General features: G+C 42.6%; 1 protein-coding gene across 3 annotated transcripts in view; it reads left to right on the forward strand.

Annotated features, from left to right (window-relative positions):
- The window catches only part of LOC143829830 (solute carrier family 9 member C1-like), a 188,666-nt gene extending 161,188 nt beyond the window's left edge, over positions 1–27,478 (forward strand). For all 3 annotated transcript variants that reach the window (XM_077321296.1, XM_077321297.1, XM_077321298.1), the window contains 4 exons: positions 3,769–3,954; positions 7,697–7,817; positions 18,052–18,092; positions 27,161–27,478. In XM_077321296.1, the coding sequence (XP_077177411.1) occupies positions 3,769–3,954; positions 7,697–7,817; positions 18,052–18,092; positions 27,161–27,208 (396 nt within the window). In that variant the 3' untranslated portion in view covers positions 27,209–27,478. The remainder of the gene's footprint in view (positions 1–3,768; positions 3,955–7,696; positions 7,818–18,051; positions 18,093–27,160) is intronic.
- The last annotated feature ends 354 nt before the right edge of the window (positions 27,479–27,832 follow it).

Raw genomic sequence — 27,832 nt, forward strand, 5'->3', positions numbered from 1 at the left:
GTTCTGGGTCCAGGTAGGGCACTAGTAGCTTGGCTTGGCGGAGGTGGTAGAATGCCAGCCGCGCTATCTTTGTGACCTGGGCTTCCATTGTAAGGGAAGCATCCAGGATCACGCCCAGGTTCCTGGCGGAGTGCATTGGTGAGAGCTGCATACCATCCAGGGTGGGCAGACGCGCTTCCTCCCATGGTCCCTTCCTACCCAACCATAGGTCCTCCGTCTTTGTAGGGTTGAGCTTCAGGCGACTCTGCTTATTCAATCTACACTGATTTACAATCCGTTGCCGGGCTCAATACAAGATGCTCTTTTCCACTTTTAAAGCCTTAAAAGACATGGGTCCAGAATATGTGAGCTTCCACGTTTAACAACCAGGGCCCAGGTAGCCTTCCTCTGGGCAACAGCCATAGCAGAGGTATGGCTTTTTCAGCTGTTATTTTTAATGTTGAAATTCTGCTCCTCCAGAGGGATTTCAGGATATGTCTTTTCTGGTGGGACTTTTGACTTAGATTAATAAGAAATAGTGTGGCAGGGAGAGGTAATGTTTCATTATATTTTTAACACCATATTTTAACTAATTTTTCCCCAAAGAGTCTTTTGTTCCATATCACATTGGAAAGTCATTGTATGTGTTTTTTGTATTTGTTTGTTTAGTTGAAAGCATGAGTTGGACACCCTTTGCTTCTTGCCACTTGATTTCTTCAATGCAGGAGAATTACTTCATATATAATCACCATCTAGTCTAGATTTTTCTCATCCATTGATTTAGATTTTTATCTTGAAATTCCTCTCCTATCCCTATCTATCCAGGGCATACAATTCACAAAAGATCTTTTTTTATGGCATTGTTCTGTCAGAATTGTTTGTATTTTATGAAGCAGGCTCCCATACTTGGGGAGTGTGTATGTCTATTAGAACTGATGGCTGTTCAGCCCTCAGTTATTCTGGTGCCTTTGACTTTGATACCATTGCCTGCTTTGTGACCAAAACATTACTGATTATCAGTTGCTAGTAAGACAGCCCGTACTGACATATTCATTATAGCTAAACCTTCAGAGCCTGCTAGAGCTATTGGAGGAGACTGTTCTCCCTGATCAGTAAAGGACACCAAAATTTTCTCTACCCAAAGGAATCTCATAGTAGCTTACAATCCCCTTCCCCTTCCTCTCATCACAACAGACACCCTGTGAGGTAGGTAAGGCTGAAAGAGCCCTGATATTACTGCTAGTTCAGAACAGCTTTATCAATGCTGTGGCGAGCCCAAGGTCACCCAGTTAGCTACATGCGGGAAGCAGGGAATCAAACCTGGATTGCCAGATTAGAAGTCCATGCTCCTAACCACTACCATTCAAGATATTTATAACTCTGCAATTCCCTGCAGAGGCCTTGAAGAGCCTATGCAGACTTAGGTTCCCAACAGTGTGACTACACAGACAACCACTTGAAGAACATGTTATATGTAGTAACCCATTCTTCCAAGGCCCTGCGGAACATAGAAAGCTTCATCAGGGCCCTTAGCTCTTCCAGGAGCTCATTCCACCAGGTTGGAGCCAGGACCGAAAAGGCCCTGACCCTGGTCGAGTCCAGGCGCACCTCCCAAGAACTAGGGATAACCAGCAAATTCCTACCCGCAGACCAAAGAGCCCTGTAAGGGGCATAAGAAGACAAGCAGTCCCTCAAATAAGTGGGGCCCAGGCTGCAGATGGCCTTAAAGGTAAGTACCGAAACCTTGCACCTAATCTGGAAGCTGATCGGCAACCAATGCAGGTGCCTCAGCGTAGGCTGGACATGACATCGTGAGGACCCTAGCAGCTGCATTGTGCACCAGCTGTAATTTTCAGGTCACAGATAAGGGGAGGCCCACTAGTCTGGAAGTGACCATTGCATGGGTCACCATGGCCAGGTGGACTGAGGACAGGTAGGGCACTACTAGTCGAGCTTGGCGTAGATGGGAAAATGTCACTTAGGCTACTTTTGTGATGTGAGCCTCCATAGTTAGGGAGGCATCAAATATCACCCCCAAATTCCTGGCCACAGGTACAGCAACAAGCTGCACCCGATCCAGGCAGGGGAGGCGTGCTTCATGATCCCATCCGCTTCTACCCACCCAGGGGATCTCTGTCTTGGAGGGGCTGAGTTTCAGGAGACTTTTTCTAAGCCACACTGTTTCCAGACAGCTGGCGAATGTTTCCGGGAGGTGGGTGGGGTGGAGTTTGGCTGGCCATCCATGAGGAGATAGTGCTGGGTGTCATCAGCATGCAGATGACAACCCAGTCCAAAACTCCAGACCAGCTGTGCCAGAGGGTGCATATAGATGTTGAAAAGCATGGGGGAGGGTATCAGCCCTTTCAGTACCCCACAAGGGAGCACAAAAGTGGCGGACAACTCTATGTTCTAGCCCCTGCCCCTTATCTGTCTCAGTTAGTAATTAATAAACAAAGAAGGGCATTTACCCTTGCAAGATACTCAGTCTTACTCTCAGCTCTAGTAGAAGGTCTCTATAAGAATATCCCCCTCACACTGAGACAGTGTTATTGTGGGAGTGTCCAAATTGAAACAAGAGAACCTATATTGTTCCATTGCCCTGCTTATGCAGACATTCATGGCAATTTGATTGAACCACTACTCAAAAATATTTCCAGAACATCAGGATGCAGATTAAGTGAAGAGTCTACTAAGCAATGAGACCCCCCCCCCCCCAGTGACAATTTAGCTGGCTAAGTTTTGTGCTACTGCCATAAAAATCTAGTTTTAAGTGTTATTATTTAAGACTAGCTGCAAAGCCTGTTCCTAAGAACGGGCCTTGAAAGGGTTCCCTCCCCTGGCCACTGGCCAGGCAGGTTAAGGCAGCTTTGGGTGGCAGCTCGCAGCCAGATCAAGTGGGGTGGGAAGAAGCTGGGCAGCTCGTTAGCAGGCCTGGGACAGAGCTCTTTAGCAGGCAGTTAGCAGGCGGGAGGTACTCATTAGCAGGCCCAGCCCAGCAAACCAAGAGGCCCTCCTTAGCAGGCCTTCCACTGCAACCCTTTGCCCAGGGCCCTCCCCCCTTACCTACTGCTGGCTCCAGGCACTGAGGCGTCTGAGAGCAAAGAGGCAGGAGTCCAGGGATGGAGGGTGGGAGCTGCAGGGGCAGGGCCAATCAGGGCAAAGCTGGCTGCACCCTGTTTGGCCCTATTCCAACTTGGACAGCCGGACACAATCCACCCCCTAGGGTGTTTCACAAATATATAGAGGAACAACAATGGATAAGGATTTGTTTTAATTGTATTACATTTAATGACCATACTGATTTGGTTTCTTATGATTCTGTGTATATATAACTTGGTTTGAATGACTGTAATAAAGTTTGACTCACAGACTGTCCCTTCCTCTTCTATCAGTGAAGTTGTAACATGGGTCCAAAAGAAGCTGAAAGGGTGATTTCATCCTTTTCCCCTTCCCTTTTGCAGCCTCCCCGTCTGCATGGATCCCTTGTCCTTTGTCCCTGGGAATACAGTTTCTTGGAGTCAGTTAGGTCTGCTGATTGAAGAGAATGTGGGTAAGATGTATGAAGATGAGTACTCTCCACTGACAGCAACCTCCGTCTGGCATTCCAAGATTCCCTCCCTCCCTCCTTCCCTCCCATCCACCAACACCACAGTGAATATAACACAACTAGATAACATTTCAACGTTGGGATTTCTATACAAGGATGATTTTACACATGGTAAATCCTCAATTATATCTTATTAATTATAATTGTGTATATAAATCATTTTCTGTGGTTATGTATTCCAGGACTGGTCGTACAAAATGTGTGGTCAGCTTCCTAACTTGTATGTACTAGATGTACCTAATCACACCAAGCATGACATTTATGATGGGACCATGGAATATGTCCTTCTTGTACATGGAACTGTACAAGACTGTCAACTACTACAGCTTTTTTGTGCACCATACATTTTACCTAAAACCTGTCACCAGGTAAGGAGATTTTTAAAGCTGGAATCTGCAAGGAACACAAATATACTTTTTTTAAAAAGAGTGGAAGGAAAAGAGTATTTGGTTAGAAGCTTTCAAAGAGTAAATTAGCTTTCCCATATTTCTGTGCCCAAAAATCTTTGATTATTATTATTATTATTATTATTATTATTATTATTATTATTATTATTATTATTATTATTATTATTATTATTATTATTTAATTTTTAGACTGCCCTTCTCCCAATAGGTCTCAGGGCGGTTTACAACATAAACAGTTAAAACACAATAAAATCCCCATAAAAACCCCAATTAAAAGTTACATATAACATATAGCGGCGGTGGTCACAATTCTGATGCCAATGTAGGAGGTACAAAAAAAAATCACTTGTTGATGGAGCAGTGGGAAAGCTTCATCAAAACTTTTGAAAAATCATTTTTAATTAAGTAGCTTGGGTCATGAACATAGTTTAGATAGAGATCTTGTGTCACTGTTGCCTGTAACATAATGGATTTCTCACAACTCACTGCTGCTTCAGTGTCTATTAATCCCAGATAAACTTTGCCATTATACTCACAACAAAATCTTCTAATAAATAAATAAAATATTACTTGGGGGATAGGTGCCATTTGCTTCTGCTGCATACACTGGTGCTACTTTTTTCACTTATTGCCTTTGGCTTTCCTTTGTTCTCATTTGGAGCCTTTGACGGGTGAGGTTTTGCAGCCCCTTTAGCTGTTCCCACTCACAATTGTCCTGCTTGGAAGGATGATATTTTGGATGATGCTGGAGCGTGATGCTAGTTTCCTTCCTAATATCAATCTTGCTTTCAAATCTGTAGTCTAAAGTAGTATCTCTGCTTAGAATGCTCTGAATGAGCATTATAATTTGTCATATCTTTGACCTTGGCCATTTGATTTTGGAGTCCACCTCTCAAATATCTTCTGTAAATATCTCAAGTATCCTTTCAGATTTGGTCTTGCTTTCTTTTTGAGGGGCTTAGGTTGCATGCCATTTTTTCTATCTTGAGGCATATGGGATGTCCTAAGGGAACCCAGCTCCAAATCTGACAAGTGTCTGAGACAATATTCTCACATTCACCTATGTGTTATGTCATTGATCATCCCTCTCAGATTTCTGTTTTGAGGACAGCAATTCAACCTCTAATATTCACCTAGAGAACTAATCAAAGGGTGATAAAATTTTGCTCAAGCCTCATTCCCATCCAGAAAGCAGTAAACATGCCAAATGTTGTGACTAGCTCAATAATGATTTTGCATAAACTAGCCACCCCTGCTGTGCCATGAGCTGTCTGATACAAAGCTGCCACAGTTTTATTCCATAATTCTGATTGTTGCTGCATAATAAAAGATGAATTAATTGGCTGGATAGCCTCCACCATCTGTATGTGTCTATTCATTAATAAAGCTATATACCAAGGATCCACTGGTATATTTCACACCACTCTTTGGATTTTTTTTTTAAATCATCAAGTCACAGTTGACTTATGGTGACCTGATCGGGTTTTCAAGACAATTGGGGTAGTTTGGCATTGTCTGCCACATCATCTCATCTTCCATAGGGGGCATATAATCTTCTCTGAGGAGTGCTTTAATCTGCATTAAATGTTGCAACTGGATCGTGTCTTTGGATTCTCCTTTGAGCTTCAGGCCTGCCTACTAGCATCTGAGTTTAGATGCCTTCTGTAACAGGGAGAATTTCTGCAGTGGCATCATCTGCATCTGTCACATGCCATTCCAATGTTGGTGCGTTCACTCTGTTTGCATCAGTGAAGGTAAATTCTCCACTTTCACCTCAATCTCTGTTTACAACTTCAAAAAGATGATTCTATCCCTCTGTGAGGGCAGCTTCCAAGTGTTATACAGACAGAAGATTTCCCAAGTCAAATATCCCCATGAGAATGGGAATTAAGAGATTTTTAGGAGGTCACCCAACGAGTTCTAACATATATGCAAATAGGTCAAAGACTCACCCAGGAGGCAGACTAGCCAATTTGTTCTGGATTACTCTGCTCAGAAAATCTAGACATCTCGTTAGCTTTCCTAAATCAATTTGTTTAATTTCTGGCAAGAGGTACACCTCAATAACATCTTGGGTTGAGGATAGAGTACATCAGTTATACTATTAGCAAATCTTTCCTTTCATTTTAATCTTTTGCTAAAGCACAAAGATTTCATTCAACTATTTAACACTGACTAACACAACAGAAAATTATGCCATCCATTACTGCTACATATATAATTAAAGGACAGCAAGTCTATAAAAACATCTTATCCAAATATAAGCAGATCACAAGAGGCCCCTTCTAAGACTAAGTGCCTAATCAGTTCAGCTTCCCATATTTATAAGTTTACAAAATCATCTTCTAATAATACACCTTATTCTGGATCTCTAAACTCCCTTTTGGCATGTTTAGCTTAGGCTAGAATAGCTTTGTTTTTGGTGTCCTGAAACATCATCTATGATCTTTTTGGTTCAGTCCAGCAACTGTTCTCCTGAATAATGGACTTTATCCATGACAAGGTACAGATGATGGAAGGGTCTCAGCCTCCTGACCAAAGCTTCAAAGCACTGGTTCAGAGCTGAGACATATTTTTTAATTTTTTGTTATTTATTATTTATTTTTGTTATTTTATACTGCCCTCCCAAGCAAGGCCAGCTCAGGGTGGTGCACAACCAAACATAGAATACAGTCAATAAAATTTTTGTAGAAATAGAGTAAAAGCAGTTTAAAATATTATGAATTTATGACAGATGTATTTGGAGGCTTGGATAATGAAATATAGAGCTGGGTTCCTAATGCATATTGGTGACAACAAATCCAGAAGCCCCAGGCAATCTCATTCAGCAGCAGTCTCATATTTAAGAGCATGGATGAGAAAATAGAACCTTGTGGCACTCCACAGGGAAAAAACATCATTGAGTTGATTCTGCTTCTGTACTAGAGATTCTTTGTGGCTGACCAGATAAAAAGAAGAAAACCAACAAAGGAATAAGAATAGAGTGGTCAAGTATGTCAAAGGTCACTGAGAGATTGCAAATGCAGTCCTGAAGCCAGTTTAAAGGGGTCAAGGTCATATGTGTCATTTAAGAACCCTTGGAACTGCACTACCAAAATATCACCTCCCGTAGAATAGATTAATTGAAGACTCAGAAAGTAGTTCACTTCTATCAACATGCTGCTTCCAGTCTCACTATTGATGGAATTCTGGGGGCAAGTAACTAGTAATCATCTCCAATAATTCTAACCAGTTGATTAAAACTAACAGATGTTGCAAATCCTTACCTCATCACTCAGAACAATAGGCCTATTACATACCTTCCTTACTCCAGTCTATGGTATTCACATATCTCCAAAAAGGGATTTAGGGAAATATGGGAAAATTGAAAAATTTATAAAATTGATGTATTTTTGTTGTCTGCTAGTGTTCTCTGTGTTTAAAAAATGAGCATTTTAACATTTGTGGTTCAACTACAGTCTGTATAAAGATATGACTGTCATGTAGGAAAAGATATCTTTTTTAAGTATTCCATGTAATTCCCAATATGCCTCATCTTCTGCTGGCAAATAAATTAGTACAGTGGCCAACAAAGTTCTCCAATAGTGAGAAACCGATTTACTTCTATTATGGTACAGTTAAATCATTAGTTGGTATGGAGCTTCTGCATTAGCTGTAGCAGAATGAAATATTGTGAGTAATTGTTACTGTGGTAATTTTCTAGGTACAGGGTACTGCAGCAATATCAAAACTATTTATTGTACGAACAGTTGAGCCAATGAGGAGGAAGGAAACCGGAAAATTAGCAAGTATTTGTCAGGTTCATACAGGATCTCGGAGGCGAGGTAAGAGAAAGTGTGCAAGCCTGTACTATAGAATTCCAAAAAAAATGTACATTTCTAGTCAACAGCATAGAAGGAAAATATTAGAATTATGCCACAGAAAAATTATATTGCTGTCTACCTTCCTCACTTACCCTTCTTTACTTATCAACTGTTCTACAGATCATAACTGCGACAATTATCAACATGAGATTTTACCATGCAGATGTCATGTCAAATCCTTTTTGGGATCTGAATACAATTCCATATGACTTTGGTCCCCCTTCTGCAGATTGCAGAGGGTACTTTTTTTCTCCTAGTGCTGACATATCTAATTGTCAAACATACTTGTCTGTATCATTAAGAGGAGAGGCTTCTGATGTTTGTTTAAAGTAGGGTTGTTGTTTTTTAAGAGCGGTCCTGGTGGTAGGAAGTGTCAGGATCGCAAAAGCTTGGTACAATGCAGAACTAGACAACAGGGGAAAAAAAGAAAATCAGCCTGAAGAATACATGAAAAGTATCTGTCCAGCCACTGCTCAAAGACTGCCAGAGCTCAACACCTCCTTAAGCAACCTATTCCACTGCTGAATTCCCCCCCCCCCTGATATCTAACCAGTAGCATTCTATATATAGTATAAAGTCATTATTGTGGGTCCTATCCTCTAGTGCCAACAGGAACCATTCCCTGCCCTCCTCCAAGTGACAACCTTTCAAATACTTAAAGAGGGCAATCATGCCCCCTCTCAACTTCCTCTTCTCCAGGCTGACTATTCCCAAGTTCCTCAGCAATTCCTCATAAAGCTTTGATATTTTAAAAACTTCAGATACTTTACTATCAGAATTAGAATTATTATTGTTAGGAAATATTTCTATTTATTTCAATACTTCCATTCATTTAAACGGGAAACACATTTTTGATTGGTCTCCTTACCCAGACAATTCTTCCTCCCAAATTTCTGGCTCTTTTGTTTAGGCAATGAAAATTCTCACTTGTATCATGGGCCAGGCAGCTGTGAACTGGTACACAAGTTATCCATCCTTTTAAGGTGTCCTAGAGTGAAGATGGAGGGGACCTGTTTATTTTACAAGAATTACACACACAGGCAATGGAAACTACCCCCTCCCCCAGCTGCTTACTTCACAGCATTCAATTTATTTCAGCATTTTTCTTCCAGCCCAGTCATTTCTGGTCAGCTGGAATATATCTTTAACCATTGGAGAGCAGCAAGGTTTGGGGTAGAATGGGAGATGGAAACTATTTCCATCACCCATGTCCTCCAGTTTTGTTGATGTCTAGTTCCATTTTTAAGAACATAAGAAGAACCCTGCTGGATCAGACCACTGGTCCATCTAGTCCAGGTTCCTGTCTCACACAATGGCCAACCAGTTATTCATAGAATCATAGAATCATAGAATCATAGAACCATCCTAAAGAGTTGGAAGGGGCCATATAGGCCATCTAGTCCAACCCCCTGTTCAATGCAGGATCAGACCAAAGCATCCTAAAGCATCCAATAAAAGTGTGTATCCAACCTTTGCTTGAAGACTGCCAGCTCACCACCTCCTTAGGCAGCCTATTCCACTGCTGAACTACTCTGACTGTGAAATTTTTTTTCCTGATATCTAGCCTATATCGTTGTACTTGTAGTTTAAACCCATTACTGGGTGTCCTCTCCTCTGCAACCAACGGAAACAGCATCCTGCCCTCCTCCAAGTGACAACCTTTCAAATAAAGAGGGCTATTATGTCCCCTCTCAACCTCCTTTTATCCAGGCTGAACATTCCCAAGTCCCTCAACCTATCTTCATAGGGCTTGGTCCCTTGGGCCCAGATCATCTTCGTCGCTCTCCTCTGTACCCTTTCAATTTTATCTATGTCCTTCATGAAGTGAGGCCTCCAGAACTGCACACAGTACTCCAGGTGTGGCCTGACCAGTGCTGTATACAATGGGACTATGACATCTTGTGATTTTGATGTGATGCCCCTGTTGATACAGCCCAAAATGGCATTTGCCTTTTTTACCGCTGCATCACACTGCCTGCCCATGTTTAGTTTACAATCCGCAAGTACCCCAAGGTCTCGTTCACACACAGTGTTATCTAGAAGCGTATCCCCCATCCAGTAGGCATGCTTTTCATTTTTCTGACCCAGATGCAGAACTTTACACTTATCTTTATTAAATTGCATCTTGTTCTCATTTGCCCATTTTTCCATTGTGTTCAGATCTCGTTGAACTCTGTCTCTATCTTCCGGAGTATTTGCCAGCCCTCCCAATTTGGTGTCATCTGCAAACTTGATGAGTAGTTCCTCCACCCACTTATCTAGATCATTAATAAATATGTTAAAAAGTACCGGGCCGAGCCCCGAGCCCTGAGGTACCCCGCTACTCACCTCCCTCCACTCTGATGAAACACCATTGACAACAACTCTTTGAGTGCGGTTCTCTAACCAATTCCCTATCCACCTAACTATCTGAAAATCCAGATTGCAGTCCTTCAATTTATCCATCAGAACATCATGGGGAACCTTATCAAAAGCTTTACTAAAATCCAAGTAAACGACATCAACCGAATCTCCACGATCTAGCAAACCTGTTACTTGATCAAAAAAGGAAACCAGGTTGGTCTGACAGGACCTGTTGGAGACAAATCCATGCTGACTTCCTTGGATCACCAATTTGTCCTCCAGATGTTTGCATATTGCTCCCTTTAATATCTGCTCCATTATCTTCCCCACAACAGAGGTCAGACTCACTGGTCTGTAGTTTCCAGGGTCATCCTCCCTCCCTTTTTTGAAGATTGTAATAGCATTTGCTCTCTTCCAGACTTCCAGGACATCTCCAGTCCTTAAAGAGGTTCCGAAGATTATGGACAAGGGTTCTGCAAGTTCTCCGGAAAGTTCTTTGAGCACTCTCGGGTGCATTTCATCCGGCCCAGGGGATTTGAACTCATCCAGTGCAGCTAAATGCCTCTTGACAACTTCTCTATCCATGTCAACCTGCCACCCAGACACTATCCTTTGGCTACTGCCATCTCTAGATGTGCCTAAACCCTTTGACCTGTGGGGAAAAACAGATGTAAAATAGGCGCTAAGCCTTTCTGCTTTCTCTGCATCTTCCGTTAGAGTTTGTCCATCCGCACCCAACAGTGGGCCTATTACCTCCTTTACTTTACATTTGCTCCTCACATAACTGAAAAAATCTTTTCTTGTTGCAATGGGCTTCCCTGGCCAATTTTAGCTCACTCTCAGCTTTGGCCTTTCTGATGATTGTCCTACAGTGCCTTATAACCTGTAGGTACTCTTGTTTAGAGCTCTGTCCTTCCCTCCATTTCCTGAACATTTTCCTTTTCTTTCTTAGTTCCTCTTGAAGTTCTCTGTTCATCCAAATAGGCTTCTTAGAGCTCCTGCAGTGTTTTCTTCTTTCTGGGATAGTCATTGATTGAGCATGCAATAGCTCTTGTTTGAGTAGCGCCTACCCTTCACATGCTCCCTTCCCTTCCAGCATTCTCGTCCATGGTATGACACTCATCATGTCTCTGAGTTTATTAAAGTTTGCCCTACGAAAATCCAACATCCACGTCAGGCTACAAGCTTCCTTGCCATCTCAAAAGGAATTCTATGAGGACATGGTCACCTCCCCCTAGGGTCCCCACCTCCTTCACCTCATCCAACAACTCTTGCCTGTTGGTCAATATTAAGTCCAGTATGGCTGAACCTCTTGTGGGTTCATCTACCATTTGATAAATGAAATTGTCAGCCAGGCTGGTCAGAAAGTTGCATGACTGAGGACGCTTCGCAGAGTTTGTTTCCCAGCACACATCTGGGAAATTGAAGTCACCCATGATGACAAGGTCCTGCCACTTGGATATTTTCTCAAGCTGCTCACAAAGTGCAGCATCTACATCCTCTCGTTGGTCAGGCGGTCGGTAGCAGACACCAACCACCACACAGTTTGTATTTCCCTCGCTTATTTTCACCCAGATGATTTCCACTGTAGATATACTCTCCTTCACTAGAATTTCCTGACAGGTAAGCCCTTTCCTCACATACAGTGCCACTCCTCCACCTCTTCGATCTATTCTGTTTTTTCTGAACAGTTCATATCCATCCACTATTACATTCCAGTCATGAGAATCATTCCACCTAGTTTCTGTGATGCCTACTAGATCATACCTTTCCATCAGCATGAGAAGTTCCAGCTCTTTCTTCTTATTGCCCATGCTTCAGGTGTTAGTATAAAGACATCTGAATCCTTTTACTTTTGGTTCCCTATGAGCTGGCCTTGCTGGTTGGGCTGCCCCCGATCGGTCTCCTTCCTTACACTCCCTATGTTGATCATCTCCTTCCCCTTGTGGCTTTAGTTTAAAGCTCTCCTGATGAATCTCCACCGGTTCCTACCAAACACATTCTTCGCCAGCTTCGATAAGTGCAGTCCATCAGGTGCTAGTAGGACTTCCTCAAGAAAGCCTATCCCATGGTCCCAGAAACCAAATCTCTCCTGCCAGCACCAACTACGCAGCCACTGATTCACCTCCATTATCTTCCTCTCCCGATGCATTCCTCTTCCCTTGACAGGCAAGATTTAAGAGAATAACACTTGTGCCCCCATTTGCTTGAGCTTCCTCCCCAGATCTTGATAATCTTTTTAAATAGGAGCGATGGTATTCATGGACATGTATTCTGGAGGACCAACAACAGGACATAGAGCCTGAGGGTTTTCCCTGATGTTGAATCCTGACACTGGCATTCGGAGGTTTACTGGCTCTTAATGTAAATGTTCCCTTTAGTAGCCATGCCTAATAGCCACTGATAAATTTAACCTTCATGAATCTAATTCCCTTTTAAAGCTGTCTATACCTGTGGCCATCACCACATCCTCAGGCAGCAAATTCCATATTATAATTACTTGTATAAAGAAACATTTCCTTTTGTCTTTCCCAGAGCAGAAAGCAGGAGGTTTCAAACAGCTGAGTGGCATTCTCCTTTTAAACCAGTGGTTCCCAACCCCCGGTCCGGGGACCGGGACCGGGACCGGTCCGTAGATCAGTCGGTACCGGGCTGCGGCTCCTCCTAGTACTCCTGCTGCCTCTGGGGATGCCCTGCCACTCTGCCGCCGGCTCACCTTTGGTCCTCTCCAGCGGCCGCCATGGCTGGGGCTCCCCCTTGGTGTGGCATTGCACAGCTGCTGCTTACTGCATCCCCCAGCGGGCGGCGGGAAATCAGGGGTGCCAGTGGGAACACAAGTGGATCAGGGGCTTAGGCAGTGGCGACATCCTTCGACAAAAGACTACCCCTCCCCCCAGGCCTCAGTAAAATTGCCAAGCATTGACCGGTCCCCAGTGATAAAAAGGTTGGGAACCACTGATTTAAACCAAACAACTGAGCAATGGGGAGCTCCCTGCTGGTCAGCTTTTTTGTGAAAGTCACAAACTGCACAACAATCAATGGAAGTGGTGATGGTTCTTCAGTTTGCAAACAAGTTTGTGATAAACTTTAGTTTGTCAGCTGATTCATGCCAATGCCTAGTCTCCAGTCCTTTATTTTAACAAAGGTCCTTGAAATCAGTTGCAGTGAAACCACTGAATGTGTAGGCTGCAATGTTCAGGTGTTTGCAACTGATGGACTTCCAAAATATTGTAGTAGTAAAATGAATAAGAAAAGTATATGACTTTTATGGGTAGGCTGAACATTTTGAAACACAAAATTATTCTGCTTGCTGGAGTGAAAAATTCAGAGTTGGAAGGTACAGTACTGCATACATATATTTGGTAGGTAGTGAAAACACACAAAATTGTTAGATACCATGCATATTCAACAGTTTGTAAAGTAGCATCAAGAACTTTTCTGCAGCATTCCACTATAATTAATAAACTGTAGCATTTTCATGAAAGACACAAAAACAATTAACAGTGCACTCCTTCACGCTCATAAAGTCCAGCCATTATGCAGTGCACCTCCTAGAAATGGAAGACTGAAATCTTTAACCAGTTTGCTGTGGTGTCTGAATGTACATACCTTACCAGTTGAGATTTGCTTATTTCCTATTAGCTGGGATTTTTAACCAAAGTCAAAGGTAAGAATCCTGATTACTGGGAAAGAAACAAAACTCATTTAAAGTGCATGCTTTGAGATGTTATGGAAAAATTGAGTTTGCTGAAATCTTCTGCCTTCTGTGTGTGTGTGGGTGTGTGCTTGATTAATCCTGTCTCTTGGCAGCCAGACTTCAGCTGGTTGACATCTGAACTGAACCTTTGAAATATACATGTTCTGCTGAACAGGACTTATGGGCGGAAGCTGTAATGTTGTAAATGTCATGCAATTCCTTGTGCTCTGGAGAAATAAAAATTCATCTTCCATCTTCATGTGCAGCCCCACTTGGGACTGTGCACATGCAGGCCTGCTGTAGACATATTTTTTCCTAGCTATAAAAAAGCGCCATTAGGGGGGGTGTTGTGCCCTCAGGTCCGGCACAGGCACCAATTTATTCCTGCTTTGGGTGTCATGTGTCCTTGGGTGGTGCACCCCTTTCCCCTCAGTCGTCTTTTGCTGTCACAAAGTGTGGGCATGTTTTTCTTTGCTGTTAGCTTGGAGCTTGGACTGTGTTCATTGTGTGATTTAGAGGATCGTTACCTACGTTGGTTAGAGGTACTTTCCTCCCCCTTTTTGGAGAAAGAATTGGGCTGGGAGGCTATGGTTTTTAATGTTTTTTTAAAGAAATGTGCCAAAGGCAGCACTAAGATAACCTGTAGTGACAAGCATGAGCTCTGTGTCTTGTGCCTTGGAGAGACACATAATGTGGTTGTGTGTCAGGTTTCTCAGTGCTTCACACCCAAAGCCAGGTATTTGCCTCAAGGCATCACCATTGGAGAAAGTACTCTCAGCCTCCCTCCCAAGTTGGTTTCCAGTCTCAGGACCTTGGGTCTGGCATCAAAGAAGGCATGTTTCAGATCTGCCTTAGTTTGGTCAGTTCCTACAGGCATGGCTTCAACAGTAGCTGTGAATCCTCCTAGATGACCCTCAGGAGCTTAAGAAAGGAAAGGAGAAGTGAATTCTTCCTCTTTAAAATCAACTAAGTCTGCATCTGATCCTCTGCCTATAAGAAATTGAAACATAAGGAGCTTACCAGAGTGGAAATGCCTAAATCTGAAGTAAGGAGGTCGTTAGATCTGAGATGAGGACCTTCCATATTCCATTGCTTAGTCTCATCCATGTTTGGTTCTTTCTCAGATCTTGAGGAAGGAGACATGCAACCTTCCATTCCAGCAGGTCAGCTAGTATTGACTCAGTCGAGACCTCCCCTTGCTTGACAATCTGAGGGTTGCTCAGAGTATTGCCTCTCACCAGCTCAATCAGAGGGAGTGGGAGAATGCCAACTTTTGAGTTTCAATGACCCAGAACTGATGTTGGACTCGGAGGACTTACACCAGTTTGATCCTCAGTTTCAGGACTGGTCAGATGCAGCTTCTATGGTTTCCTGTTACAGCTCTGAGAGCATTTCAGAACTTTAACTGGATGAGGTCGGGGGGACCCCACCCCAGTTTCTCCTAGTAAAGATTTGAGACTTGACAGTGAGTAAATGCTCAGAATTGCTAGAGCTCTTGAAATTGATTTCTCCACATCTGATAGTAGACCAAAGGATTGAATCTTCAGCTGCCTCCACACAGATTTGATGGGTTCTGTAGTGTTTCCAGTTTTGGAGGGACTGTCTGATCAGATGATCTCAATCTGGAAATGACTGGAGTCTATGCAAGCAACACCACAAAAGACTGAGAAGCTCTATTAGATTACCATATATATTCATGTATAAGCCGGGTTTTTCAGCACTCCTTTTCACATTGAAAACGCCCTCCTCAGCTTATACGTGGGTATATAGGGTAATTGAAATAACAGCCTTCTCTGGTTGTAGAATGCAGCCAGCCACTCGTTGCATTGCCTTTTGCAAATGTGTTTGCAAGCTGAGCTTCTTGCTCTGGCAGCTTGTAGGACATCAACGGTTTGACTGAGGGACTCTAATCTTTTCTTTTCTTCTCTTCCTAATCACTTCTTCCAAACTATTCTTTTGGTTTCTGGGGCTGGGATGGGGTGGGTTTTGGGGGTGCTTTGGGGTTTCTTTCTCCTAGTGCTTCTTTTATCCGAAGGGCAGCATTGTTTGCTTTTTCTTCTTGGGGTTGTGTTTCTTTTAAAAGTTGATTTTTACAGTTCTTTCTTTCAGTGTTCAGATTTATAGTTCTTTATTTCAGTGTTTTGTTCTAGGGGGGCACTGTAATTGTAGTTAGAGTTGTCCATTCTCCCAGTTTGGTAGCTGTTGTACTTGCTGTAGTAGGTTGCCAACTTTGGGTACTGTTGTTCTGCTCTGGTTTTCTGGCCTGGGGGGAACTGTTTAGTTCTCCTGCCAGAGCTGTTCTCACAGAGCAGATCTGTCAGAGCTCTCTCAGGATGTCTGGCATCAAGAGAGGAAGGGAAGGTGATTGTAAGCCATTTTGAGACTCCTTTGGTTAGTGAAAAGCGGGGTACAAAAACCAGCAGCTATTCATCTTGACTTTTCTGTATTTGTTGGGGGGGGAAGGCTGGACATTCTTGTTGACCTTCTTTTGCACTTACAGAGCTAGTTTACTGTTTTTCTTTGAAATAAATATTCAAAAACATTTAACCTACTGATGCCTCAATTAATGTAAATTAAGAAGAAGAAGAAGAAGAAGAAGAAGAAGAAGAAGAAGAAGAAGAAGAAGAAGAAGAAGAAGAAGAAGAAGAAGAAGAAGAAGAGTTGGTTCTTATATGCCGCTTTTCTCTACCTGAAGGAGGCTCAAAGCGGCTTACAGTCACCTTCCCTTTCCCCTCCCCACAACAGACATCCTGTGAGGTGGGTGAGGCTGAGAGAGCCCTGATATCACCGCTCGGTCATAACAGTTTTATCAGTGCCGTGGCGAGCCCAAGGTCACCCAGCTGGCTGCATGTGGGGAGCGCAGAATCGAACCTGGCATGCCAGTGTCAGGATCAGTGCCTGCTCTCTGCCATGAATTGTCCATGAACAGGGGTTACCCCATCTTGTCTGTATTTCACTATTCTTTTTCCTGGCTTTCCATGTAACCCAAGCCTATTCTCTGTTCCCATGTTATCATGCTTTGTAGTGCCCTCTCTGAATTGTTTGTGCTTTGATCCCTGCCCGCTTGCTCTGCTTTTTGTAACAGCAACATTGTATCTTGTCACTAGGCACCGGCCAGTCCAAGGACGTGCGAATTGTAGCACCTCTGGCAGGATGCCTGGGATGGCACCTGGGGAAGAGGGCACCTCCCCCCCCTTGGGAACATTCAAGTTTTGGGCGGGAGAATTGTATTGAAAAGGGCTTGCAATTCTATTGTGGGGGTAGATTTGACTTCTTGAGTTATAGTGACTAGAGTAAACTTCCATTAAAGCTTTCTTATTATAGAAGTTTTGTTGTGAGTTCTTTTAGCGCTTGACATTCAGATTAGAAGTCTGCACTCCTAACCACTACACCAAACTGGCTCAGTAGCACTAGTAGCTGCTGCCTTTCCCACCCTCGGCTTATATGTGAGTCAATAAGTTTGCCCAGATTTTGTGGTCAAATTAGGTGCCTAGGCTTATATGTAGGTCGGCTTATATGCAAATATATACAGTAAGACAGATTCCTGCAAATTCCTCTTGACTCACCCACCCCTATCATCGCTCATTGTGGTGGATATGCATGCCCACCAGCATCCAGGACCTCATTCCTCACCAGCTGACAGAGAAGGCAGATGGATGGACATCTTGGAGAAAAAATTGTATACATTGGTGGCCTTGAATTACAGGGTGGCTAACTAAGAGGCTATTATGGCTAGCTATCGGCTTCTCTAATGGGAGAGCCTCTTTCCCATATCTAGAGAAATTTCTTGAGGAGGATAGATAATCTGTTGGGCTGATCTAAACTGAGGCCATCAGATCTCTAAACAGGAAGTCAATGCAGGCAAGCATGCTACAGAGGTAGCACCAGAAAAAAAGAGAGAGAGGTGGGGTTCATGACAGCATAGGAAACTAAGGAGGAAGTGACATGCCACCCAAGGACATATGATGCCCAAAGGGGGAAGAAATCTGCACATGGGCCATACCCAAGGGAGCAGTGCACCTCCTAGTAGATCTTTTTTATACCTAAGAAAAAGTCTGTGGCAGGCCAGTGCATGCACAGTCCCAATGTATGCCTGCACTGAAGTCGTAAGTGAACAACAGTTACTTATAAGTGCAACTCTGTTTTAATTTTCAGGACTGGATGACAGCTATCAAAGTATACATAGCACTGATGTAGTAAGTTTAAATATATAAAATTTAAAGTTTAATATAATTTTGATCTCTTCAATTTAAATTTAAATGTCAAGGCTTCCACAACAAATGATATGAGAAGCTATATTCAAGGCAATTAGCTTTATCAAGTCCGAACAGCATCTTGTAGGCTATACTTCCATGGCCAAAGCATGACCTTAATTCTGGAAAGTAGGAGACGATGGTGTTGGCCTAATAAATAACTTGCTTAATAATTTTGTACACTGAGAGGTAATCCATTCCATTCCTTTCATCTTTCCCTCCTATTTTTACACATGCACATTGGAGTTCCAGTCTCCATCATCAGTATCTCTACATTCTGTTTTCAGCATTAACAAAAGACAGGGGGGTTATTTTACATACTTCCCCCTCCTTGCTGCCCCATCCCTGCAATTGTTTTGTTCATATTAGTCCCACAAGTCTAGGAATAAGCCTTTGGAGTGTCAAGGGGAGGAGGTGCTTGGAAATATGCCACCTGTCATTTGTGTTTTTAGGATAAAAGCCATTAATTCTATGCAGTACCACACTTGGAAGGCAAATATTATTGAAATAGGGAATTGCTGCATCAATTAATTGGCTGGAAGAAATCCCAACTGTGGTTTAATTGTCTGGATTTTTATAGGACTGCAATCTTATGCATAGTTACAACAGTTTCATTGGACTACAGTGATTCTTTGTATAATTGCACTGTTAAAATTCCATTCCTTCAGAGCAGGGATAGTCAAACTGCGGCCCTCCAGATGTCCATGGACATCTGGAGGACTGCAGTTTGACTACCCCTGCTTCAGAGTCTTCAAAGCATATTAACTGCATGGAGATAAAGTCAATGAAAAGTGTTTTGGACTCATTATTTTACCTTACCTCTTTACCTTATTTGGTCAGATGTCAAGATTTGTATGTTGTAGTTGTTTAAACAGCGTATTTGTTTATTTAGATTTTCATACCTCCCTTCCATACGGCTCTGGGTAGTTTACCTAGAACATTTTTTTATGTTGATTGATTTTTATACTGTTTTTGTTTTTATATGTTTTATTGTTTTAACTGAAAATATAAGCTACCTTGTACTTATTTTCATAAAGAGTATAGAAAATATTTTCTCCTAAAAACCTCAGGTGGGTCACAAAACATTTACCCAAGCCAGCTATCATAAGGAAGAATGAGATCATAACTGTATAGATAAGTTAACCAATTATTAATTAGTTGCTTCTATAATTGTACCTTGATTCATTCTTCATTATTTACTTAAGGTATAGTACTGCCCTAAGGGATATCCACATTTCAGCATAAAGGCAAGCCTAATCATTCCATTAAATAATAGACACCCTTTCCTGTCATAGAATCAGGGATGACTTCAAGGAAGTTCGTGTACAGCTCAAATACATCTCCATACTATGCAGCATTTATAGTCTACAGAGACAGTAGCAGAATAGCTTGTATCCTCAACATTTTCACTGTTGGACGGAATTCCATCAGTGATGAGTGACTTCCTTATCTCTCCCCCTTCCTACTACAGCTCAATATGCCCACAAGAACAGACGCTTTAAAGGTAAAGAGGGTCTGTGAGGGGCATGATTCTGGATGCGTCTCTGTCTATGGAGGCCCCAGGTGACAGGAGTAGCCCGCACAGCATTTTTCCATCTGCGCCAGGCAAGGCTACTAGTGGCCTACATGCCCCCAGACTGCTTGGCTACTGTAATCCATGCGACAGTCACCTCTATACTAGACTTCTGTAACTTGCTGTATGTATGCTGGCCTCCCCTTGGAAACTCCAGCTGGTACAAAATGTGTCTGCTAGGGTCCTCACAAACACACCTTGGAGGACTCATATACAGCCGGTTCTGAGGCAGCTGCATTGGATACCAGTTTTGGCCCAGATCAAGTTCAAGGTTATGACTTTCAAGGCCATCTGCAGCTTGGGCCCTGCCTATCTGAGGAACTACTTGCCTGCTTATGCCCCCCGCAGAACACTTTGCTCTGGGTATGCAAATCTTTTGGAGATCCCTGGCCCTAAGGAAGCACTCCTGGCCTCGACTAGGGCTAGGGCTTTTTCAGTCCTGGCCCCAACCTGGAGGAATGAACTGCTGGAAGAGCTGTGGACCCTGACAGAGCTATCACATTTCCGCAGGGGCCATAAAAAGGAGCTCTTCTACAAGGTCTTTGGTTGAGATCAGTGCTAGTGCTGGGGTTATCATGGCCCTTCCTCAGGCTCAGTTGTCTTATATCTACACCCCCCTACCTACTGGGAGGTCTGCTTGAGGGAGGGATTTTAGGCCACCAATATTTGGGATTGGAGGTTTTTTAATGGGAATTTAATGTTTTTTAATGTTGTAAACCGCCATGAGTCTCTAAAGGCAGCAGGATATGTCTAAATAATAATAATAATAATAATAATAATAATAATAATAATAATAATAATAATAATAATAATAATTTTGGTTTAAGGGAGAAAAACAGAAGTACAGATTTAGAGTATTCCAGTTTTCTTGAACCACTATATGAATCACTGATACCCCCTCTCTTTCGTAAGAATGAATACTTAGCAGTTTATCCTAGTTAAATCTGATTGCTTAATTTAATTGGGGCAGGAAATGAAAATTTGTTCCCTTACCATGAGTTTCCATTCTTGGTGGTATAGGGTTGAGAATTGTCTTCTCAAGGGCTAGCAACTCTTATGGCTGAAGTCTGGGCCACACTTCTTTGATGACCTCATGGAAAGGTTTCCCTGACAATCCCAAAACAGCATCTGTAAATCCTTAAAACTCTAGTAACACAAAGAGAACATTCCACAATCTTGAGGGGGAAAATATAATTGCAAAACACAAGAAGGTAAGAAGCAGGCCATCCCACCAGACTTAAAAGATGCAGAAGCCACTTTGAGGTTCTCAGTCCCTCAAATAGTTGTGTATATAAACAAAATGGAGGAGGCTGTCCCACCTATACATCACAGAGAATGGAAATTCAGGAAAGTGAACCAATTTTCCTATCTACAGTGGTAGGAGTGGGACAGTCTTTTCTCATCAGATTTAGGAAAGCAGTGCATCCCTAGTATGGAATCTAAGATACCATTAGATGAAGACTGTTATTTATCGAAGAAGAAATTGTAGGATCTCCTCTATTTGAAGATCTACAGCAGGCTTCTTCAACCATGGGTGGGAGTGAATTTTTAAAAAATGTGTTAAACACTCATTGGGTAATATGACCATATATGGTCATGTCGACCCCCCCACCCCAAAATGGTAATGGACCTTGTTGTTGTTGTTATGTGCGAAGTCGTGTCCGACCCATCGCGACCCCATGGACAATGATCCTCCAGGCTTTCCTGTCCTCTACCATTCCCCGGAGTCCATTTAAGTTTGCACCTACTGCTTCAGTGACTCCATCCAGCCACCTCATTCTCTGTCGTCCCCTTCTTCTTTTGCCCTCAATCGCTCCCAGCATTAGGCTCTTCTCCAGGGAGTCCTTCCTTCTCATGAGGTGGCCAAAGTATTTGAGTTTCATCTTCAGGATCTGGCCTTCTAAAGAGCAGTCAGGGTTGATCTCCTCTAGGACTGATCGGTTTGTTCGCCTTGCAGTCCAACTTTCGCAGCCATACATTGCAACTGGGAATACCATAGCCTTGACTAAACGCACTTTTGTTGGCAGGGTGATGTCTCTGCTTTTTAGGATGCTGTCTAGATTTGCCATAGCTTTCCTCCCCAGGAGCAAGCGTCTTTTAATTTCTTTGCTACAGTCCCCATCTGCAGTGATCTTGGAGCCCAGGAAAATAAAATCTGTCACTATCTCCATTTCTTCCCCATCTATTTGCCAGGAATTGAGAGGGCCGGATGCCATGATCTTCGTTTTCTTGATGTTGAGTTTCAAGCCAACTTTTGCACTCTCCTCCTTCACCCGCATCAACAGGCTCTTTAGTTCCTCTTCACTTTCTGCCATTAGAGTGGTATCATCTGCATATCTGAGGTTGTTGATATTTCTCCCTGCAATCTTGATCCCAATTTGTGACTCCTCTAATCCCGCATTTCTCATGATGTGCTCTGCATACAAGTTAAATAGGCAAGGCGACAGTATACAGCCTTGCCGAACTCCTTTCTCAATTTTGAACCAGTTAGTGATTCCATGTTCAGTTCTCACTGTTGCTTCTTGACCTGCATATAAATTTCTCAAGAGACAAATAAGATGCTCTGGTATTCCCATCTCTTTAAGAACTTGCCACAATTTGTTGTGCTCCACACAATCAAAGGCTTTAGCATAGTCAATGAAGCAGAAGTAGACATTCTTCTGGTACTCCCTAGCTTTCTCCATGATCCAGCGTATGTTGGCAATTTGATCTCTAGTTCCTCTGCCTCTTCGAAATCCTGCCTGTACTTCTGGAAGTTCTCGGTCCACATATTGCTGGAGCCTAGCTTGTAGGATTTTGAGCATAACTTTGCTAGCATGAGAAATTAGTGCAATGGTGCGGTAGTTTGAACATTCTTTGGCATTGTCCTTCTTTGGGATTGGAATGTAAACTGACCTTTTCCAATCCTGTGGCCATTGTTGAGTTTTCCAAATTTGCTGGCATATTGAGTGTAGCACTTTTACTGCATCGTCCTTTAAGATTTTGAATAGTTCAACTGGAATGCTGTCACCACCACTAGCTTTATTGTTGCTCAGAATTCCTAAGGCCCATTTGACTTCACATTCCAGGATGTCTGGCTCCAGGTCAGTAACTACCCCATTGTGGTCATCAGGGATGTTAAGCTCACTCTTGTATAGTTCTTCTGTATAATTTTGCCACCTTTGTTTAATCTCTTCTGCTTCTGTGAGGTCCCTACCATTTTGGTCCCTTATTATACCCATCTTTGCATGAAACGTTCTCTTCATATCTCCAATTTTCTTGAAAAGATCTCTGGTCCTCCCCATTCTATTGTTTTCTTCTATTTGTTTGCACTGTTCATTTAAGAAGGCATTCTTATCTCTTCTAGCTTTTCTCTGGAATTCTGCATTCAATTGGGTGTATCTTTCTCTTTCTCCCTTGCCTTTCACTTCCCTTCTCTCCTTAGCTATTTGTAAAGCTTCCTCAGACAGCCATTTTGATTTCTTGCATTTCTTTTTCTTTGGGATGGTTTTAGTTGCTACCTCTTGTACAATGTTGCGAACCTCCATCCATAGTTCTTCAGGCACTCTGTCTATCAGATCTAATTCCTTAAATCTATTTGTCACCTCTACTGTGTATTCGTTGGGGATATGATTTAGTTCATACCTGAGTGGCCTAGTGCTTTTCCCTACTTTCTTCAATTTAAGCCTAAATTTCGCAACAAGAAGCTCATGATCTGAACCACAATCAGCTCCTGGTCTTGTTTTTATTGACTGGATAGAACTTTTCCATCTTTGGCTGCAGAGCACATAGTCAATCTGATTTCTGTGTTGACCGTCTGGTGATGTCCATGTGTAGAGTCGTCTCTTGGGTTGTTGGAAAAGAGTGTTTGCTATGACCATTGTATTCTCTTGACAAAATTCTACCAGCCTGTGCCCTGCTTCATTTTGTACTCCAAGGCCAAACTTGCCTGTTATCCCGGTTATCTTTTGGCTTCCTACTTTAGCATTCCAATCCCCCATGATGATAAGTACATCATTTTTTGGCGTTGCTTCTAGAAGGTGTTGTAGGGCTTCATAGAACTGATCAACTTCATCCTCTTCAGCAGCAGTGGTTGGGGCATAGACCTGGATCACTGTGATGTTGAATGGTTTGCCTTGGATTCGAACTGAGATCATTCTGTCATTTTGGGGATTGTATCCCAAGACTGCTTTTCTTACTCTCTTATTGATTATGAAGGCTACTCCATTTCTTCTGCGAGATTCTTGTCCACAGTAGTATACCTGATGGTCATCTGAATTAAATTCACCCATTCCTGTCCATTTTAGTTCACTGATTCCTAAAATGTCGATGTTCAGTCTTCTCATTTCTTGTTTGACCACGTCCAGCTTACCTTGATTCATGGATCTGACGTTCCAGGTTCCTATGGAATAAAAATCTTTACAGCATCGGACTGTCTTTTCGCCACCAGTTACTTCCACAACTGAGCGTCCTTTCGGCTTTGGCCCAGTCGCTTCATTCATTCTGGCGCTACTCGTACTAGCCGTCTGCTCATCCCCAGTAGCATATTGGACACCTTCCGACCTGAGGGGCTCATCTTCCAGCGTCATATCGTTATGCCTATTGGAACTGTCCATAGAGTTTTCATGGCAAAGATACTGGAGTGGTTTGCCATTTCCTTCTCCAGTGGATCACCTTTTGTCAGAGCTCTCAGCTATGACCTGTCCGTCTTGGGTGGCCCTGCACGGTATAGCTCATAGCTTCACTGAACTATGCAAGCCCCCTTGCCACAACAAGGCAGCGATCCTTGAAGGGGGGGTAATGGACCTAGAGGAGGTATAAAATGGAGGGGCCCCAGGTGGACATGTACACAGCTATGCTTCTCAACCACATCCTGCACAATCGTGCCACTTCTGGGGATTCTCAAAGCCTGAAGAATATTTCAGGGGTTTCTCAATGGTAAAAAACTTGAGAAAGGCTGATCTACAGCCTTAGTCTCATACACACTTTCTCCAGTTATTACTGTACACTCTGTTACTGGATAACTTGCAAGATACCAAGAGTAAATACTGTTGAACATGAACAGCTTGATCCTGATGGCTAGCTTTAAGAATTACAGTTTTGGATGATGTAGTAGCCCTTGAATAAGTAGATCTGGTCAGCTAGATGCGAATGTGATTACTATAACAGCAGATCCAGGAACTAGTGCCTCTTTGGCCAAAAGGGTACAATTAAAACTGCTTTTGTTTTCATATCTAAGATCCTCTGGATCATCCATGGGACCAGCCTCTTTGAAAAAAAGATGTACCTTTGGTATCATTTGCTTGTGATGGTATTGACACTTTCACATTGGTTGCATTTAATCTTGGACATGAATCTCTTGATCTTGTGATTGCATTTAGATTTTGTATTTGGATGCAAAAAGATATATGCTGACTTTCACAAAACTTCAGTAAATCTGTCAAAGAACTTTAGGATGGAGCTGCTATTGGATGTGACAGATACAGTGTAATGCTAAACCATTCTGTTTACATTTACCAACTCTGCTACATGGATGACCTTTATCAATGCTAGATGATATCCTGACCATTTCAGTAGCTCAGCCACCATTGAGAGGATGCCTACCTGGCACATAGGCCTTTGTTAGTGTATTGTCTGTGTGGATGAAGTACCTATTTGTTTGGTTGATAATCTTAAAATGTGAGAAGTTCCAGACAAATTACACTGAGTTCTAGTGTGTTGATATTCATCTTGGACTCCAAGGAAGACCAAAGACTGAGCCATCTCTTCCAGCTAGTGAGCTCCATGACTAACACCATTAAGGAGCTCTTGTGCTAGTCTGTCTTGTATGAGCCCACACTGAGGCTCCTGATACAGCTTTTATGTTCAACTGGAAATGTAAGTTTCTGCCACGATCTGACATAGAATCCTGCCCATCTCTATACTGATGATGTCCCAGTAGGATACTATCATGCCCAGAATGTACACCAGAATAATGTCTGCCTGCTAGTAGCAAAGGAGCTTCTCCAGGACCTTCCAGTTCTTCATTTGCCTCTCCAATTATTTCCCTGATGGTGTCTATGTAGAGTTTCTTAAATGCACAATTTGTCAGCAGAGCGTCAAAGTGGTTCTGCAAACAGAAGAGCATGTGAATAACTGTGACACTAGAGAATAATTGTGGTATAGATTTTGTCCTAGCTGATGCCCCTTTTGGCTTAGACAGGTTTTCCCAAACACCAATGGGAAAGGCAAGTCTAGAGAAGTTGAACCTGTCAAAATAAAATCTCTGGTAGAGCCTATGATCTGGGATATATTAGCTATCATCTCACTTTTGTGAGATTTCCAAAATAATACCTTGGGAGTATTTGGGGGTGAATGTCTTGAATTATTCAAGTAATTGTCTCCAGTAGTTTCTCCTCAGGCAGCTTCTCATTATGAAAATCTTCAGAGTGGTCTGACACCATAGATTTCTGAACCAGCAGTGGACTGGCATTCTTGTGTCTCCTACTATGAGCACTGAACCTTGAGGAATGGAATGTATATAAATAAAGGTTTCCTCTTTTCCTCTTGGGAGCAGGCGAAGACAGAGATCTATTTCCCACTTTAAAGGCTCCTGCCAAGTTTCTTAGATCTAGCCCTGGAGCAGTCTTTTATGTTTTTTTGTTTTCTGTACACCCTCCCATGACTTCTTAGTGTACAGAACCAAGCTCTCTACATCCCCAATGAAGACGGGAGAAGGCTAAATGGAGTCAGGGTGTTCTTCTTCAAGTAGCTCTTCATATCACACCATGTCACCTGTCCAGAAAAAGGTTGAACTTTTTTTGTCAGTGCTACCTCTTCATTCCCCCCTCCCTCCCAAGGATAAGAGAAGCCTTGGATGTGGGAGAATAAGGTATTTCCCTGGTTTCAGGATTTCAGCCGGTGTCTAACATCCCTCCAGCTATGGTGGGGAAAGCACAGGTAGAAGATAAAAGGAATGCTGTGGAATAATGAGTAATTCTGCTCAGCTAGGAGTGAAACCAGTGAGCTTCTGTATGACCGTTTATGCACTGGAGGTTTCATGCCAGGCTGCAAACTGGAATTTTAGTCATGGTAGTTTGCCCCACCTCTTCCTGCACCCACATGGAGGAGCACTTGGCCCAGTGTACCTTATCCACCCCCGATTTGTGTTCTTGCATGGAAGCTGGGGCAGTAAAGTACCCAGTGCATAAATGGTCTATATGAGCCAGATAAGGCTGAATTGGGGTTCTCAGGCAATGCCCTCCCCTGGGGGTCATCATTGAGCTGCAGCTCTGCCAGTGACCATGAAAGGCACTATTCCATGAGACTGCCCATCACTTCTACTTGAGAATGGCTGGTCTGAGTATGAATGCCAATAAAATGTTACTTTCTGGGTATTTTTCACTGATTAAACCTTCTTTTATTATAGCAGGCAGACACATAAAAAGTTTTCTCAGTTATACAATTTCCCCTTATACAGGATTATACTTATCTGGGCTCAGTGAAACACAGATCTTCAGAGTACTGACTTACATGCACCATGTTCCAGGACAACAGTCAAGACATGTAAGGTGCCCTGGTGAAGTGGAATATATATTTTGTTGGTTGGGATTTGTATTGTTAATAATTAAATTTAATGTATACAAGCTTAAAAGATTTTTGTTTGAAACAAATTTGCGAGTTAGAGAATGCCTTAGTTTAGCAGTACAATATAGTTGATGGGTGAGAGTTTGGAAATCCTGTTAATATTGTTTTTTATTGTTTCAATTGATATAATAAAATTTAAACTTTGTTTCAATGGATCTAAGAATACCCAAATGATTATTTTAAACAGAGGAGGAAAATCCTGATGGGGATATTTTTGAGCATCTTCCATTTTTCCTCAGGGCTTCACATCTTTAAACACTGGCAGTCCTGTATCTTCAGAACAGGTGCTTCATATCATAAACTAGAACTAGGTCTTCTTTTCAAGGTATTGTAAATGCACCACTCCCCCAGTTCTGTTGTTCCCTGGTTGTTGCCACCACTAGGAGGATACTTACCCACTCCTGGGAAAATATAAGTGTTTGTATTTATTTATTTTTCCTTTGACCTAATAGTCCATACGGCTGTGGGATGGTGTATATCAGTTAACTGACTCCTGAAACTGATA

This window comes from Paroedura picta, chromosome 2 (assembly GCF_049243985.1).
Source record: "Paroedura picta isolate Pp20150507F chromosome 2, Ppicta_v3.0, whole genome shotgun sequence".
NCBI lineage: Eukaryota > Metazoa > Chordata > Lepidosauria > Squamata > Gekkonidae > Paroedura > Paroedura picta.